At 46.9% G+C, this 18,863-nt stretch overlaps 1 protein-coding gene across 2 annotated transcripts in view; it reads left to right on the top strand.

Annotated features, from left to right (window-relative positions):
• BMP2 (bone morphogenetic protein 2) overlaps window positions 1-18,863 on the top strand; it is a 105,716-nt gene that overhangs the window by 66,721 nt on the left and 20,132 nt on the right. The window contains exon 4 of one of the 2 annotated variants that reach the window (XM_061364817.1): window positions 2,373-2,584. The exons of the other annotated variant lie outside the window; for it this stretch is intronic. Within the exon in view, the coding sequence (XP_061220801.1) occupies window positions 2,373-2,421 (49 nt within the window). The 3' untranslated portion in view covers window positions 2,422-2,584. Of the gene's footprint in view, window positions 1-2,372; window positions 2,585-18,863 lie in introns of those variants that run through there. 2 annotated transcript variants of the gene reach the window in all.

Genomic DNA, 18,863 nt, shown 5'->3' with positions numbered 1-18,863 from the left:
CCAGAAAACAACCAGGTTTGGAAATCCATATCCCGAAGTCACACCTGTACTAGGGACTCAGTCTGAGCATCTCTTCTTACACCCTCCTGTCTTGGATTTTCATATTATATGAAGAAAAGCACTGAGTAACACCAAGAGGTTCTTCTTTAAGTGATGTTTACTTATTTAGTAGGAATTTTAAACTGGAGATTTTCCAACTAATTATGCTTGAAGAATGTGTGTATGTGTAATGGGGTAAAGTATGCTCTTTACTCGTGACCAAATCATGGAATAGAATAGTTAGGGTTGGAAAGGACCTTAAGATCATCCAGTTCCAACCCCCCTGCCATGGGCAGGGACACCTCGCACTACAAATGCATGTGCACACACATGCACAAAATAATGGGGAACAAAGGGGAAAAGAAAGTGTGTGCTTATGGTATGAAATGTGATTCTGAAAGCTAATTTTATTTTAAGCCCTTGGAGAGGGTTACAGCGTCAATGACTGCAATGCCGTCTCTCACGAGCTGTGGAATATAGGACGGTGTTTATAGCAGTCAGAGAGAGAAGCAAACAGAAAAGGAGAGAAAAGAAGACTGAAGACCAGTGTGGGTCAGCTGCTTTGTGCTGCTCAAGGGGCCATGGTCTGCTCGGAGCCACAGCGAGGTGTTCATCGAGAAGGCTGGGAAAGGCAGCTTTGGGTACTCCGCACTTTGTCAAAACTAGGTTTAAGGTCTTGTTTTCATTACGAAGGCTTTTGGCAAAGGCAGGGTTGATGAAGCCACTGGATTTCTTCTATCTAGTGGAGACGTGAGGGAGCTGATTGAAGTGTTTCCAGGCATTTCTGGCTCCAGAGAAAACTCAGGAGAGTTTTCAGCTTGCTGAACTTGGGGTTCGCCAGCTCTTGCTGCCCTCCCAGGCTGCTTGGGCACTGGGTGAGTTTGTTCTGCAGCCCCTTAAGAGCTGATGCAGCCTGGCCACCCCACAAAGGCAGCTGGATCACTCTAAACCACTCAAAGGCTTTGCTGCCAACCTCTGGTTTAGCTGTAATTGCGTTGGAGAACAAGCCACTCATTTTCAGATGCCCAGCGATGAGTTTGTGAGCCAGGCTGGGTATGTCTCAGTATTAAATAATGAGGTGGAACAACACAGACGATCACCATGTGGCATTAATACATTTGTAAGGCACTGGGTAATAACTGGGTCCTGCTCGGTGTTTCGGCAAAGACCTCGCCTTTGGATTGTCATGGAGATGATGATCTACAGAAAAGGTAACATTGCTGGAAACAATGGAGGTTATCTACAAGTATGTTCAGGAAGGCCTGGGGCTTTCAGATGCAAATACAGAAATACATTTAACATCTTGCCTTCTATTCTTTTGTCATAATACAAAGTGGAAAGACAATGTTTAGTAAATGTTTACATCTTACAAAGGGGAGTTTTGCAAATTGCATTGTAGCGCTTTGGGAGGAACCAGGAAAGAGGGCAGGATGTTAACAACATAAAAAAGAATAGCAATAAAACCCACCCCTAATATTAATTGTCTAAGAGGAAATGTATCTATCTCTCATCAGGACATTTCAGACTCTGCTTTGCATTGCTGGAAGCCTGAGAACACTAATCGTTTTTTGGCATGGAGAAGCAAGTTCTTGCATACTTGAAGCATAACTCATTTACAGTTGTTTTGATGGATGCTTATAAGCAAGATGGAGAAACCTCCCAAGTCCCTTCAGCCTGCCGAGCATCAGAGCTAAGAACGGGCCCAAGCCGCAGAGTTCAGATGTAGATCTGGCTCAGCTCCTTGACGTGGGAACTGGAGGGCACTGCTCTGATTAAACAGCTCTGGTTCAGTTTTGGTCCGAAGGTTGGCTGTGTTGTGCAGTGGAAAGCTATGGACAGGTTCCCTTGTGAATTAGCAATGCAGGACTGTGGCACAGAGCCATCCAAACAGCTCTTCAGCAAGGTGGCAGCAGCTCACACTTCCTGAGGACCTGTGCTCCAGGCGTTGTGAAGGTCCCTCTAGTGCTGGTGGGTTAAATGAGGAGGCTGCCAAAGTGCTTTAAGGCAGTCTTGGGAGGGAGGTGTAGCCTAGAGAGCTGCAGCCTGGTCCTCCTCCTCCTTCAAACAGCAGCTGAGAGCCACCATGCACTGGGATTAGACTCAAAAGCCATGCAGCGATGTTGCAGGACACAGGTGATGGGGGGAAAGCATGGGCTGACCTGTAGAAGTCAGCCACTGAAGCCTGTGTGTGTGTTAGTGCAGACAAGGGAGGTGGAACAACAGGTTTGTGGCTGCACTGAAATCCTTCACTGCTGGCCAATGCCAGATATCGTATAAAAGCCTCAGTTGTTGATGTTATTTACTTATACATAAGGCTTTGCCCTGTGTTTCAGTTTCTCCCACAGACTGCTACCCAGAGATGAGTTGGAAGATGAAGATTAGCAATGAGACATTAACACTTACAGAGTAATTTCTCCTCCACAGACCCCAGCCCATTTCTCCTGGTGCCCAGAAAACAAAACTCTGCACAAAGAGGTCTCCATGGGCAGCTCCTCTCTGTGATGGAAACTTGTATTTCTGCTGAATGAGTTTCATTTCGTGCTGAGTAAATTCCTCTGAAGATGCAGTAAGTGACATTTTGGTTACCTCACATTGCTGGGAGGAAAGGGAGTGAGATTATAAACGGTGTGACTGTCAAGGAGTCCTGCATGTAACTCATGGTGTGGCTTTGTGTGTAGAGGATGCAAAGATTTCTATAGGAAGACTGGAAATCCACTTGTGGAGATAGAGAAGAGTCAATGCCAAATGCTTCAGAGCCAGGTTCATTCTTTCACATAGGCCGCCACAGCACCTGTGCACCTTCCTCCTTGCAGGTGAACTGCAGATCCTGTCTTTATTTTCTCTGTAATGCAGCTCTCATGCTGTCTTCATAGCATATTTACTCCTCTTCTGCATGCACCATCCCTGTGAAACCCTGCACCACGCTCCAGTCATTAGGTTTCCCATTTCCCACCCCAGTTTTTCTCTTTGTGTGTTTCTATCCTTTCCTTTCCCTCCTCTCCCTTTCCTTTCCCCTGTCTTCCTCTGAGCATCCATCTCCCTCCCCATGCACGGCTGCCTGACCCCATCATCCATTGTGCTGCACCTCTCTCCTGATAGCTGGCAGGGGAACTGCGGAGTCTGTTCCTGCTCCACCCTCGCAGGAGGTTTTGGAGCCCTGCAGGGAGCTGCAGAGTTACTGCTGCTGACTTGTAAGGGCAGGTGAGGTGCTCTGAACTCCACCTGGTAGTGAGGAAGGTGGAGGACCTGCTTGGCCAAGAGGCTTTGCAGAAGGTAGGTCTGGAGGGAAGGAAACCTTGGAGCAGTCAGATCTGTTACAGGAGGTCTGAGCTGAGAGTCCTGGACATTGCCAGTGGGTCTGCCCATTTGTCTAAACTGATGAACAAACTGAACTTGAACAAATCAGACCAAATGGCTACAGTAACTGAATTGCCAGTACCTGAAGGGGACCTATAGGGATGCTGGGGAGGGACTCTTCATTAGGGACTGCAGTGGCAGGACAAGGGGTAATGGGTTAAAACTGAAACAGGGGAAGTTCAGGCTGGATATAAGGAGGAAATTCTTTCCTGTTAGGGTGGTGAGGCACTGGAATGGGTTGCCCAGGGAGGTTGTGAATGCTCCATCCCTGACAGTGTTCAAGGCCAGGTTGGACAGAGCCTTGGGTGGCATGGTTTAGTGTGAGGTGTCCCTGCCCATGGCAGGGGGTTGGAACTGGATGATCTTCAGTTCCTTTCCAACCCAAACCATTCTGTGATTCTATGATTCAGTATTTAAAAACAGAAAGGACAGGACCATACAAAGGTTGTCACCAGCCTTTGTCTCATTTTCATGTTCATCAGGGCATCAAACCTAGCAGAATCTTTCATCTCACATCAGCCCAGATGTGAGGACAAAGCCCAGATGCAGGCACAGATTTCGGCTTCCACAATCCCATAACACCAAGGAAGGTTTGGGCCAGCAGAGAAGTGCCTGTCTAGCAGCTGCTGCCCGTAAAGCAGCACTGCAGCTCTTCAGCGATACAGGGCTATCAGTGAGTTATGCTGGCCCTGTCAGCCCGCATGGTGTCCGTGTTACTTCTCAGCCTTAGGAGACAAGCAGCAGGGTTTAATGAGGGACCTTTTTAGCTAAGTGTGAAGCTACAGGAGAATAAAACTGGGAAAGCAGACAGTTTTCTGCCCATCTCCACGAAAGTGTTTTCATATTCTGTTAAAACAAGGTTAAAGAGTGACTCTCATTCCTCCCTCCCCAGCCCATGCTCTTTCTTCTTGCTGGCAAAAGAGTATAAACTATTGAAAAAGCCCCAAACCATAAGGAAAGAGGAAATAGATGAAAACTTATCAGAGCCACTTTACTTTGTTTGAATAACAGCAGAGGGCTTTATTTTTATTGTAGGGTTTTTATGAGGTTGCAAAACCCCTCTCCCAGCACAGTTAGAGGATAGCGAAGAATGTCATTAATAATAGAAACAAAATAAAGTTCTAATAGTCCAGGGTGACTATTGACTGAGATGCTCGTAATCATATAAAACCTCCTCTGGGATCTTTCATGACCACAAGTGAGCTTAGAGAGCCTTTTACAGCACAGCCAGAGCCTCCTGTGGCAATGCTGTGCCCTAACAAAGCTGGGAATGATCTACAGGGTCTTTATTAAGTCACCAAATGTATTTTCTAACTTTCTCAATGCAGGAGATCTTTTTCCTTAAGGAAAAACTCCCATGTGGCAGCAGTTGGAACTGGATGAGTTTTAAGGTCCCTTTCAAGCCAAACCATTCTATAGAACTGGTCTTAAGAGAGCCTTGACTCATTCACGTTGGGCTGTGATAGTGTGGCAGCTGGGACAAGTAAGGAAAAGAGGCCATTTAGGACATCTTACTTCCAATATGGCTGAGACTGAGGATATTTCTTTAATTGCATTCAGACAAAATGTTAAAAATCTCCAAAATTGGCTAAAAGGCCTAAAGTAGGATTTTTAAAAGCAATTTAATGTTTAGTCTTTGGCCTCCCTCTGATTTTCTGTGGGAGAATAGCAAGTCAAATATTCAGAAGCATCACAGTTCTTTAGCCACACTCTTTGTGGGTACTGGGTAGGTTTCCCTTCACTGTTTCTGCTTTGGTTTATACCCCAAAGCCAACTGGTTTTTGCTATTCATTCTGTGGGTGGGAAAGCTGGTGAGAAGGCACTAACAGCTCTGCATCCTCTGAGCTTTCCTGGCTGTGAGGAGGGAATTCTCCAAATCAACAGCATGTTTTCAGGCCTTTGTTGTTGTTGTTGTTGTGTCAGGCAGATCTACATCAGGAAATCTGAGCACCTGGAGAAGGTTCGAGTGCAGACTGAGCTTCAGGTCTCAGCTTGGACTTAAGAGATGTTACAAAAGCTATCCTATGTGTTGGTAACACATGAAGTACTTTACACAGGGACTGGTGTTCTGGTTGTCCTGCTCCACGGCACACATGTAGGATAAGTGATTCCTGACAGTTTAGGGCAGCCTTCACCTCTGGTTTGTTCTCTGGCTCCCAGCTGACGTTGCAGGTATGGATGCATCTGATTGTCAGGGGTAGGGCAAGGCCTTTGAATCCCTCCATAGTGGTGGTAGATGCTGAGCATCAAATGAGATGTGCAGCTATTAACGGCAGATGTGTTAGCCACAAAATGAGACGGTTATGGCCAAGCTGAAGGGTCCCTAGGGAACACCAGCAAAGGAGCCAAGGGCTCCTGACCTCCTCCAAGTCATCCCACTTTCATGGCCAAAATTACTGGCCATTAAATAGGCACCTCCTGTGATTCCACCTCTTTACCCCAGAGGAAGAGCTACACTTCAAAGCCCTTATCTCTGCTTCCTTGCTGTTGACTGTGTTTTGAGAAAGGTTTATGTTTCTCCTGTAGATATTAGAGAAGGGCTAGTGATCTGAGATAACAGCCCCTGTGAAAGCAGGGCTCCAAGCATCTGTTCTTATGCCTTGATTTGCCAGCTCAGGTGGGGTGATCAGTCACCTTGTGAGAAACAATCATCTTTCCAGAGACAGGGCAGCTGAGTCTTCATCTTGGTGGAAAGGCTGACTGTCAAGAAGGGGTATAAAATATACAAGGATAACCTCTTGGGGTGAAGAGCCATTGAGGAACCTCCTGTGTCAAGACTTACCCAAGCTTGCTTTGCTTAAGCCAGATTGCTTGCTGTCACCCTCTGAAGCCCCCAGAGATCATAGAATCACAGAATGGTTTGGATTGGAAAGGACCTTAAGATCTCTAGTTCCAACCCCCTGCCATGGGCAGGGACACCTAAATGACCACTAAGATGTTAACAGGCTTCACTGGCCATGGGTTTGGGTCAGCGCAGTAATTCCGGCAGCAGTTCTCCAGGCTGGGGGAACGTGTGTTCCAAACACCACAGGGATCACATAAAACAGCTTGTGGTTATTAATCAAACTGCATTTTGTGCTAATACCACAGCTTCTTCCTTTAAGGAAAGGATGGTGACCAAATCTTTAGCTCCATTTCCAGATTAAATACATTAAAATACTGCCTCTACAGGTGGGGGGAGCCCATGCCAACACTCGATTTAAGGTTCAGTTCAAGGCTGATGGTTTATGGCTGATAATGAATTTAGCAAGCTACAAGTTAGGCTTTGGTGCTAATTATTTTAAGTATCATAGGTTCTGATTCACAAGGCAGTAATCACAGGTCATTATTAAGTTAAAAATTAGCTTTTAGGCTTAGAGCACCACTTAGTAATATGCTCTGAAATGGAACACCTGCGTGATGCCTTAACAGACAATGGAGGGAAATTAGCCCCCTTCATTAAATAAACTACAACTGTGCATTGTTTGTTCTATTTGCACCTTTAGATGGCAATTTTCTGCAGCTGAAGCGGGACATTGGTTGGGACCAGCCAGCACAGGTTTTGCACAGCAGCGGTGACTTCCCTTTGAGATGCTGTGGTCAGTGCCCCACGTGCTCTTCCAGGAGTAAGTTGAACCTACAGTGATTTTGTTGGCTGGACTCTTTAAATGGGCTAAAATGGGCTCAGCAGAGACACATCCATGAATTGGCTTTGTGTTCGAGATAAACACCCAGGCAAATCCATTTCTCTGACACAGCTTCAATGACAGGAGACAGAAAACAGCTTTTTTCCTTCCTATCTCAGGGTTCCTGCAGGCAGGCTCCAGCCTGCATCTCTGCCACGTCCAGGGATGAAGCACTTTGAACAGGATTAGCTTCTACCACTGAGAGAGCTATGATAGCTGTCACTGCTCCCTTCACCTCTGGTGCTTGGGGTCCTCCAGCTCCCCTGCCAGCTTAGAGCAGTTTATGGCCATGCTGGTTCCCCTTGATCACTCCTGAGACCTTAAGACAGCACAGAAACGTGCTTGTGGAGAGGCACTTCCCTCTGGCTTCATGTTACACAGGTGCTTTGCAATCAACAATTCCTTCCCAGGTGCACTGAAAGGTATTAGTTTTAACAGAGTTTTGAATAGGATGGTTATTTCCATGGAGACTATCCCACTTCCTTTAGCTTAGGTTATCCGAGGTACAGGAACAAGCACCTTGTTTAATTGGGAAGGACCCGATATTTGCATCTCAATGGGATCCTCTTGGTATAGAAACCAGTGAAAAGCATCTGCAGGCGTTTGTGTGGGATTTTAATCCCTTTGCATCTCACAAAGAATTAACAGATATTTAACCCAAGGAAGTGTGATGATTTCCTCACCTCCAAATGTGTTTCTTGATAAGGAAGTATGGAAAGTTTAAACAATTTGCCCAACAGCCCGAAATAGGACACAGACACCAACCTCTAATCCTTACCTGCGGCCATAAATTCATCTTTCTTCTCTTGATCATAATGGAAACCCGGAAGCTGCTTGTGCTGCCGTGCAGGAAGGCAGGATGGGGCACCACACCATGGAGACAGATTAGGGTTATGAGGGGCAGCACCTGGCATGTGGAGCCAGGGCAAAGCAAATGAGAGCCACCCAACCAGTCTGCCTGCTACATCCCAAACGGAATACACTGCTCCTGCCAGCATCTGCACATGGGGCTTCCAAACAGAGAAGGGGCTCTCGCTGGTGTGACAGGGCAGGAGCGTTTCACATTCACCCCTTGCTTTTCCAGCTGGGTTTCTTGGGTATCTTCTGCCAACCTTCCACTCCTCTGGTAACTGATGAGTGTCTTTCCAGCATCAGGTCCCCCTAGGAGCTGAACAGCCGCGGGTCTGGTTTTGTCCTTGGTGAGCTTGGAGGGCTTTCCTTCTGTTTCTTTCAGACAATACAGAGCCTCCTGCTAGACAAAATAAGCCTGGTTCTGCAGCACACGTCTTGGTACACATCCATTTAGAGAAATACCTATTTTTCTCCTCCAACCATCCACAATAGGGCAGGGGTTGGCTTCCTTCTTGGAACAAGCCTAAAAAAATGGAATAAAAATGGAATCCCCCCTTCTAAAAATTGTGTCCAGCTGAAAAGCTGTCTTGAATCATAGAGTCACAGAATGGTTTGGATTGGAAAGGACCTGAAAATCATCCAGTTCCAACCCCCTGCCATGGGCAGGGACACCTCACACTAGGCCATCAATATAAACTTGAATTTACAAAACCAGTCTGGATTGTTCTGATAAGCCTCTTGAAGATAACCAGGGTGAAAAAAGGAAATTGTAACAAGGAAATCCCTAAGAACACCTGGAATCTGGAACACCAGAACTGCGAAACTGAGCTAAAGATTCAGTGTTTGGATTTTGTGTCTGGAAATATCAGCAGATCCCATATTAAGTTATGACAAGGAAAATGCTAAGTGGATCCAGGCTTTCAAAGTGTCAAAGCAGCTCACAAATGTGCTAAGTATGCAATAACTTCTTTTCTTCCTCTTTGCTTTATATATACAGAGAGAGTGATGTGGAGCTACAGCACTGGGAAATGTGTCACTGTGACACAGCCACAAATGGCTCTTTGCATCCAACTCCTTGCTTTGGCTGCTGGGCTGTACTGAAGCTATTAGTTGGTTGCCAGTGGAGTATCTGGGTATAAACAGAATTCACTCCATCGCTCAGGAATGGTGGGTGGTGGGAAGCTCTGGCTGATGGGGCTGTGGATAAATGTGTTGGTGCTGGAGGATAGGGTGTTCCTGCACAGAGAGAGCCCTCAGCTCAGGAATTTGCTCCTCACAAAGGTATGCCAAAGCCCTGAGGCTTCCTGCATTTAGGGTGTGATGTAAGATACTGCTCTTTGTTGAGAGCTTTCCTCCTGACATCCTTGCAGGCCAGGCAGATGTGTGGATATCTCCTAGTAGTTACCCCTGGAAGGAAACATTACTGGGTACCCTAAGGGGTAAACAGAGCTCAGAGCTGAATTAAGAAGCGTTGCCTCTGTTTACTCCAGTTCTGTATGCACTGCTAACTATTTCTAGGGCATATTCGCAGTGGCCACTTTCCAGTATTGACTCCCAGACCTGCAGAGGTTTCCTCTTTGGAATCCAGAAGAATGAGGAATTTTCCAAGAATCCAGGTTTCACACCAGATCCAAAGCTCAGATCGCAGTCAATGAAGGAGCTACCGAGGGCAGATGGGAATGGGTGGCTTGGAAGTCCGTGGGATAAGCAATGGAGCTGATGCTGGGATCCATGTGCAGCCTTACTCCAAAGGTCAACTCTTGGCCAAGAGGCATTGCCTGATCAGTTCCTTGTAGCCACAAGAGCTGAAAGTGGATCAAGCTGGTGGCTTCTCCAGATGATGGCGAGCGGCCATGACGTGCCAGGACAAGGTGAGCACACCCTGCATGTCCCTCTGCTGCCACTCACCTTTGTGGGTGTCCCTCATCACTGCTCTCCTCCTCCAGTGTAATAGGTGTGTCTGCTCTGTACAGGCATCGTCTGCTTTTGTAAGGAGCTAATCAGGCTTGGAGGTGATGGTTTCTTCTGTAGTTTCTTTGGTGAGTGACAGAGCTCCTTGTCTGGGATGAGGGAGATACTAAAGCTGATGTTGTGCATGAGTTCATGTCTCCCTCCACTCTCCCTTGGCTTGTTTGCTTTGCTTAGTTTGCAGTGCAGGACAGCTCCTTATTCATCTGTGCACTGCATTTTCCATCCTGCAATTTCCATGCAAGCTTGGGAGCTCTAGCAGCTGCTGTTGTGCACATAATAATAAGGAACTTCACAGATTTATTCCTAGACTTTTAAAGCATCTTTCTTTCTCTTGTGTTTAGAAAATGCTGACATTTTCATCATCCAAGCTGAAATCTTACCTAGAAGTAGACTGGTTCTTGACAGGTTGTTTGGAGGGATAACATCTTTAGTCCAAGACGGAATTGAGGGAGGAGAGGAAAAGGATGGTTAGAGACAGCCAGATACACACAAGCAGATGGATGTAGCCTTTCTTATCCCCATATTTCTGTGTATGAACAGGCACCAGCCTAGTGTCTGACATGCTTGTTCATGTGGGAATTCAGGATCCGAGCAATGACCCTGCTTAACTGAGATCAGTGACTTGGCCTCAGGATTCACAAGCACAACTAAAGCTGCATGCTCCGAAATCCTCCTAGCTGGAGTTCTTATTTCCTAACTAATGCTATTTATATCAGCCTTTCCCTTCAGCATTAACTGGGCTAGGATCAAAGCTCTGGGAGCAGAGATCTGTCATTACCCAGCCTATGAATTCTGTATCCCTACCTCAGATTTTGATTCAATTTGGGGCTTGTGTGGAATTCATCTAAAGCCAAGTGGTTTTGGATGTCAGAACCATAAAACAATTTTCCTGTTTCATGTGATGCGGATGTATAATGATACAGTTGGCCTTGCCCCTGGGTTACCTAACCATGGCTGTGATTCACCTCCAAGCTTTAGCTGCCCTCTTACTGGACCTGGGCTCAGTTTTTGTAATGAATGCAAAGTCCAGCCAATGCTTCTGCCTTTTGGCTTCCACCAAAAGCACTTCCAGTAGCCCTGTTAATGTGAACATCTGCTTACTGCCAATACAGCACTAATGATCTGTACTTCAAGGGCATCTTTGATGTGATGATCTCAAAGCAAATCAATTAAGGGTTATCCCACACCCATGCTGCGGATGGAAACATTGAAGGTATGGAAAAACAAATCCTAGAATCACTGGCAAACTGGATGTGAAAACTGGGATTGCTGTGCCTTTCTGTCCCTAGAGAAAGTCACCTACACCGGTGTTTGCTTTCTTCCCCATCCAGAAGACCAGGATTTTGCTATTGTGGATGTGTTTCTGGAATAGAATATATAAAAGAAAAAAATATTCCCTGGAAGCCTCACAGCATTCAGTTGTGTATCAGTTAGATTCAAAAGTGAGCCCAGATAACACTGTACCTATGATGCTGGGCTTCACCCTGTGCCATAATGGATGGTGCCTGAGGTCCCATAGCCTGGCTGCAGTCACAGGTAATGGGGGTGCAAAGTATCCAAATCGTTATTGGAGTAATGTCAAATGCTCTTTAATGCTTTAACCTGACAAAGTCAATTGCTTCCTTTTCAATTTCCCATATAGAAAGGAGACCCCAAACAAGCCTTTCCTGAAATTTGCCCCTGAAACAGTGAACCCCACTTGCGCGTTGCAAGCAGCGTTCTCCATGTGTACAAACCTGACATAGATCAGAGGGTGTTTGCAGCACTCCTGGAACCAGGCTAAGGGAAGAGCTCTGTATTGCTTTATTTTGGAAGAGTCTCAGTGTTTACTGGGCCGTGTACAGCCCCTGCACACAATTCCCTCTCCAGGAAGCTGTGACTGCTCACAGTAGCAGGCATTGGTGGATGTTCAGCCTGGAGGCACTGCCCTGTCCCAAGCCCTCAGCTGGTGGGCTCAGGCCCATAGAACACCGGGTATGGTCAGGTTTGGTTCTGGACTGTCCGCACTACAGTTGGTTTTGGCTGAGGGGGCACATAAACCATTCCTGATTAGATTCAGCCTCCTTGTCCTCTTCTGCATCCCTGAATATTTGTGTGCACAGGCGTACGCTGTTGGCCAAACAAGAAGGATGGGAGTGAGTGCTGTAAGATCAGCACCAGATTTTGAGGGTGGTACATGTAAACTCTGCAGGATGAAGCAAGGAAAAGCTTTCCCTCCCACATTGTGCTTTGTCCTGAGCACCGGTGGCAGTGGGGCTTACACCCTGGAGCGTATTTGGAAGCATTTAAACATGCAGCTGCGATAGCAGAAGGGGGAAATGGCTTCTCTTCAAAACACTCGAGGCGAGGATTACTTTCCTCAAATTGCCATAGGATGTGATGCTTCTTTAAACTCACGCCTCCTTAAACATGTGTGTGTCTTTCTAAGGGATGAATTAACAGTTAACCTTTCTTGCAGTGCAAGTCATGGGCTGGAAAACCTGGCACTTGAATGGAAACGGTCCCTAAAGCCCCACAGATTCTCCCAGTTGTCCTGTTGGGCAAACATCTGCATGTGAACAGAGGTTTCTGCTTTAATCTCACTCCCTTGGTCTTGCTTTTCTGTGAGTCATGGGTTTGTATCTATACATAGAGAAGCTTTAAATGGCCTCAAGTGAGGTGTTTTTCCCGTACTTTAGCACTATTTAATCATTAAAGCACCAGGATCAAAGAGTGGGAACTGCACTATTGGTATGTTCTTATGATTGTGTTGTGGCCGGCTTCATACATACTGATATTTTGTGAATCTCAAATGAAATATCCCATGGGGAATGATTTGGCTTTTATAGTCTTATTAGAAGTAAAGGGAGCTTTAACTCCACGAGGAATGCAGTGTCAGCCCCACAATAAAAAGGCCAGCTATTGCTTTGAACATGCTGGCCCCCAAAGGTGGATGTAAAAACCCAGCCTCATGGACTGAGAGAGCAATCCCTGTCCTGAAGATCTGGTGCCTCTATCAGACAAGCAGTGAAATGACTGGAGCCTAGAGCCTATTTCAAGGGTAACTTCAGGCAGTTAAGGGTGTAAACCTCCCTGTAAGCCAATAAGACTTACCATTTAAGTGCTTAAGTTACTTCTGAAAGTGAAGCTTTTAAAGTAATGCTGCTGCTTTTGAAAATCATAGCCTAAGGCCATGACTTCAGTGAAGCATTAACCTCAGTCTGAAATGGCTGGGGCTGCTGTCTTCTCACCTGAAAGGCCAGTGCTTGCATGCAATGGTGCTGTCAACCATAGGCAGCAGCGGGCATGGCAGAGGCTGGGCTGGCAGCTGAGCTTTGCCTTTCCTTACACTGGTAACCTGCATCCTTCCCCACAGTGACTGATGGGTCTTGACAGCCTTCCTGTGGGCTGTAGCCTTAAACTCACCCTTTCCTTTTCAATGTGGTTAACTGCTATGAGATCTGCAGGGCCTAAATGCCTTGTATCTGATTCCAGGGCTGTTGTGCTCATGGATGATTAAAAAATGAGAGAGGGAGAGGAGGATATGGAATGCAAACTGGTCCTGCTGCTGGTGACCACCCATGGGTGGGAACACCAGAGTCCGGCTGCTCTGGAGGAAAGGGAAGGGGGTGTTTTGGTTCTATTGGGAATGAGCAGACCATAGGGATTGGACTTCTGGAGCAGGTGAGATGAGCTGTGTGAGCAGCGAGGCAGAGGGGAGGCTGGGGCTGACGGACAGGCAGGGCAAGGCAAGCACAAGCCAGTGACACAACACGTCTGTAAAATCAGTGGCTAATAATAGTTGTCCTAGAAACAGACGGGATGGAGCACGAGTAGTTCCAAAATGTCTCTTTTTTCCATAATATGGGATGTTTGAAAAGGCCATTATTCCTCCTTTAGAAAGAGAAAATGATTTCCTTTCCCCCCCTCCCCTCTTTGTTCTTTCTCTTGTGGGAGGCCTGGGACTTGACAGCGTGGGCTCTTGTCCAGCATTTGTTCTGACCTAGATTTTGATCTCTGTTTTTTTCCCTTACCTTCTGCTTAGCTGGCTACTACCTCTTAAAGACATGCATATAATCTATAAAACATTTGTGTTTTCCATTAGCTTTATTTTCTACTTTCAGGAGATTCTGAAGACTGTAACAAAGAGATTTAAATTACAGTGACCATAAATGCTTTGGGCTTCTGGGGTGAAAACTGCGAAGAATGCTGCAGGTTGGACAGTGTTTGTCCTCTCTTAGTCACAGCAGTGTTCACAGTGTCTTCTCTGACAGCACAGGAGAGCTGGTACACCTGAACTAAACCCTTAAAATCAAATCATTACTATTGCAGTCCAGCCTCAAGCCTTGAGCATGGTTTGGGATCTTTTGCACTGGGTGATGTGCACCTGCATGTAAAAGACAATCCCTATCCTGAAGCATTTACAGTGGAAAAATACACAAAGCAGACAGCAGACAGGGTAGATGATGTGGTTTATGGCCCCTGTTTTCCTGCTGTTGAGTAGAAGAGACTCTAGTTGACATCACTTGTGAATCTGGCTTCCTTCTTACTGATGAGTTTTAGCTGCCCTATCCCTGATGTCCAGGACAGGGCCTGCAGCCTAATCTAATGGAAGGTGTCCCTGCCCGTGGCAGAGGGTTGGAACTGGATGGTCTTAAGGTCCTGGGGTACTGGTGGATGAAAGATTGGGTATGAGACACCAGTGTGTGCTTGCAGCCCAGGCAGCCGATTATAACTTGGGCTGCATCCAAAGGAGCATGGCCAGCAGGTCAAGGGAGGTGATTCTCCTCCTCTGCTCTGGTGAAACCCCACCTGGAGTACTGCATCCACCTCTGGGGTCCTCAGTACAGGAAAAACATGGACCTATTGGGGAGGGTCCAGAGAAGGGCCACAAAAATGATCAGAGGGACGGAGCACCTCTCCTATGGAAAAGCCTGAGAGAGCTGCCTCATCCCTGGCAGTGCTTGAGGCCAGGCTGGATTGGCTGCTCTAGTGGAAGGTGTCCCTGTCCATAGCAGGGGGTTGGAACTGGGTGAGCTTTAAGGTCCCTTCCAACCCAAACCATTCTGTGATTCTATGTGTGCATACATGTGCGTGCGCACACATCATGTACTGCAATTCCTCCTTGTTAACACATGGGAAAGCCAAGGTGAGTGTGCTGTCCCACTGCCCCATCTCCTTTGGGTGTGCTGCACCACCCAGAGTAACCCATGAGCTAATCCTGTTTGATGATCCAGAAAGAATGCTTCAAGAACGCTTCATCCCCCGGTAATTTTGTTAACCCCTCCTGGCAACCAGAAAAGGGGAGGTAATGAAGTGGCATTTCCAAAGAACATAACCCTTAGACAGCCCTTCTGTCGCTCGAGAGGGGTTAGGAGGCGTATGGAGGACTTCCCCACATGGCTCTGCACTTCATCTGAGACTTGAACCCCCCCCCCCCAACCTTGTGGGATACTAATTCAGCCCTTGGTTTCTTTCTTGTATCAAATGCTGCCAACTGTGCCTTAAATTTGGGCCAGATGCATGATGGTTTTATGATGTGATACCATTAGGAAGTCTGGGTTGAATATAACAGAGGCTCTGCTAATGGGGTTGCTCCTTTAGGGCAATGGTACAGCGCTGACTTGGGATGCTTGAGCTATTTACTCCATGCCTCTGTTGGGAATACATCAGCAGAAAATGATGGTTGGGGTTATCAGGGTGGATAACATTACTGGGGATGATCAGGGCTGTTTGTGTGGTGAGAGGAGCAGAACACTTTCTGATGCACTGGGGCCTGGGGAGAGCATTCCATGTCACCCTTATTGAGCACAAACCATCAGGTTTTGTTCAGGTTAATTCCTGAACTATCTGTGTGCTGCTGCAGGCACCACATTCATACAGTGCCAGGGCAGGCCCTCTCCTTGTGCAAATGGATCAAATAGGCAAAGAGAGGTTATGCTCATCTCAGAGCAAAGACATGGGCACAACTGGGCTTGGAAGTAGCACAGCTCACAAGTTCAGTTCAGTGCACGGGACTATCTTGCAACTGAAACCCAATCACAAGACTGTCCTGCTCCTTTCTGATCGTGTTATGTCCCAGAAGCTTTGTGGAGGATCAACCAAATCTGTGTTTTCATTTACTAAGCTCAGTCAAGTGATACAAAAACCAGAACCCTTTTTCTGCCAATGTGAATTGGAAGTGATTAAATTATGCTGTTGTCAGGGGTTAATGTTCATGGGCAGATATTAATAATTACCAGTTAATATGCTTAGTACTCTGAAGGAGATGTTTGGTAGTCTTTACAGCTACTTAGCTAAGAGATACTGGCATAATTCCTTTGAATTTGGGCTCTGTAACTCAGTGTCATCTCTTTTTCCTCTTTCCTAATAATCTGTATCTTTACATCATGGTGAAACTTCCTCTTCTTTACCCAACATTGATTTCCCAGTGACAGCCCAAACTGCTCTGTTGTCACCTGTATTTAAACCTGATGCAGAGCTGAAAGAGAATGAGTGAGATGGCTCCCCAAAAGCATGGGCCAGGCATGGCCACAGGACCCCTGGGCATGTCTATATATGTGTGATTTGCTATAAAAATAATTAACTTCTAATGCAGTGGGTGCATTATGAGGTGGGTCCCTCACACTACACTACTTCCTATGGAGACAAAACACTTGTTTTTACTGTGTGGGAGTTTGGGGGCTGGGAGTGAGCAAGGCTAACTCAATACTAGCCTGTTGCACTGTGTACTTGCCCTGAGCTCATTCACCTCCCAATAAACCCACATAATCCAAAGCCAGTCATATTATACTAGGAAAAGTGTGTTTTCCCTGGATATCTGGGCAAAGCTGGGGAAGTACCAGCTGGAGGACAAGGAACTGTTGGAACAAGTCCAGAGGAGGCCACGAGGATGATCAGGGGACTGGAGCACCTCCTGTATGAAGACAGGGTGAGAAAGCTGGGGCTGTTCAGCCATAGACCTCATAGCAGCTTCCAGTATCTGAAGGGGGCCTATAGGGATGCTGGGGATGGACTCTTCATTAGGGACTGTAGTGATAGGACAAGGGGTAATGGGTTAAAACTTAAACAGGGGAAGTTCAGGTTAGATATAAGGAAGAAGTTCTTTACTATGAGGGTGGTGAGGCACTGGAATGGGTTGCCCAGGGAGGTTGTGAATGCTCCATCCCTGGCAGTGTTCAAGGCCAGGTTGGACGAGCCTTGGGTGACATGGTTTAGTGTGAGGTGTCCCTGCCCATGGAAGGGGTTTGGAACTTGATGATCCTAAGGTCCTTTCCAACCCTAACTATTCTATGATTCTATGATTCTATGAGTATCTGCCACAGCAGCAGCGGTGACGCAGGGACCCTGGAAACAGCAGAACTGCAATGGGAGGTTCTGATTTACTCCAGGTTGAGGTAAGAGCAGTCTTCATCGGATGGGGTTGTGGAGCACACTGTAACCACACCAGCAGGGTCCTGACTGAAGCTCTGCCCTTGCTGTAGCAGACGTGACATTCTATGTGGCTGCTTTCCAAACATGGAACAGGAAGGCACGGAGAGGGTGTATTATCATTTCCCCGACCACTGCAGGTGCAAAGAATTCGGCAACAATATTTGCTCTGGAGCCAAATTGCTCTCAGACTCCCTTCCATGTTTATCCAGTTGAAGGGAATTACCCAGCTTTTCTCCTCGCAGCACTCACAGGGTAAGAATTCCCAGACAGGGTATTTTCCTTCCCTTTATCTTACTCCCTTTTGAACCATGTGTCTGGACAAGTGACAGCCAAACCTCAAACCGTTTGCTTGCATATCTGAAGGAGACCTGAATGTACCTTAGTCCATCCTCCTAAATGCATTCAACCTGCCCCGTTCCTCTTAACTGGGCTGAGAGCCTCAAGACAGCAACCTGCCTGGTGAGCTTTTCATCTTCTCCTGGTGTTGGGGAGATCAAAGAAGAGATCTTAAAACTCATCTAGACACATGGGTAGGAATCCCTTCCACCAGAGCAGGTTGCTCCAAGCCCCTGTGTCCAACCTGGCCTTGAACACTACCAGAGATGGGGCAACCACAGCTTCTCTGGGCACCCTGTGTCAGCACCTCAGCACCCTACCCTCATAGCAGCCTTCCAGTATCTGAAGGGGGCCTATAGGGATGCTAGGGAGGGACTCTTCATTAGGGACTGTAGTGATAGGACAAGGGGTAATGGGTTCAAACTGAAAAAGGGGAAGTTTAGATTGGATACAAAGAGGAAATTCTTTCCTGTTAGGGTGGTGAGGCACTGGAATGGGTTGCCCAGGGAAGCTGTGAATGCTCCATCCCTGGCAGTGTTCAAGGCCAGGTTGGACAGAGCCTTGGGTGACATGGTTTAGTGTGAGGTGTCCCTGCCCATGGCAGGGGGGTTTTAAGGTCCTTTCCAACCCAAACCATTCTATGATTCTGTTCTATGATTCTACCCTCTGAACAATGAAATACAAAGTGTTTATAGTGAAGTTTGTCCTATTAATACTACAACATGAGTTTTGAAAAGCTTTTGCACTTGGGTTTGTTTCAGTAAGTCATCTGAGGAACATGCTCCACCGCGCTTGGGTCACCTCTCTTGGGGTTTGGGCAACTCCAGTTGCACTTGTTCTGACACGGAGGTAAGAAGGCGGTGGGAGCAATCTAGTTCCAAATGCATTACCTTGGTGTGGCTCCAATCTCTCCACCACCCCACTGGCTTGGTGCAGCACAATAAATACCTGAGATGAGCCGAAGTGCTTAACTTGGTGTGGGGATAGAGGCTCGCTGCAATAAGTTAGGAATAGTGAACCCCACTGGTTTCTGCTATCCAGCAGCTCATTTTTGTTCTTATTGTTCACTTAGCAATCTATAAAGAAATCAGTGCAAAACTCAGCTCTTCTCTTCAGAGCCAGTAGCATCCCCTGAGCTGGGTGCTGTGATAAGTCAAAATAGGGCAGACCTCAGAGAGACTAGGAAGCAAACTCCAAACCCCCAACTCCTCTGCAGCTGGCTCCTGGCTG

The sequence above is a fragment of the Neopsephotus bourkii genome, unplaced genomic scaffold (genome assembly GCF_033783945.1).
Source record: "Neopsephotus bourkii isolate Nb327-2 ecotype Australia unplaced genomic scaffold, CSIRO-AGI_Nbou_v1 NB_1250, whole genome shotgun sequence".
Classification (NCBI taxonomy): Eukaryota; Metazoa; Chordata; class Aves; order Psittaciformes; family Psittacidae; genus Neopsephotus; species Neopsephotus bourkii.
This window is presented reverse-complemented; position numbering and strand designations above follow the sequence as displayed.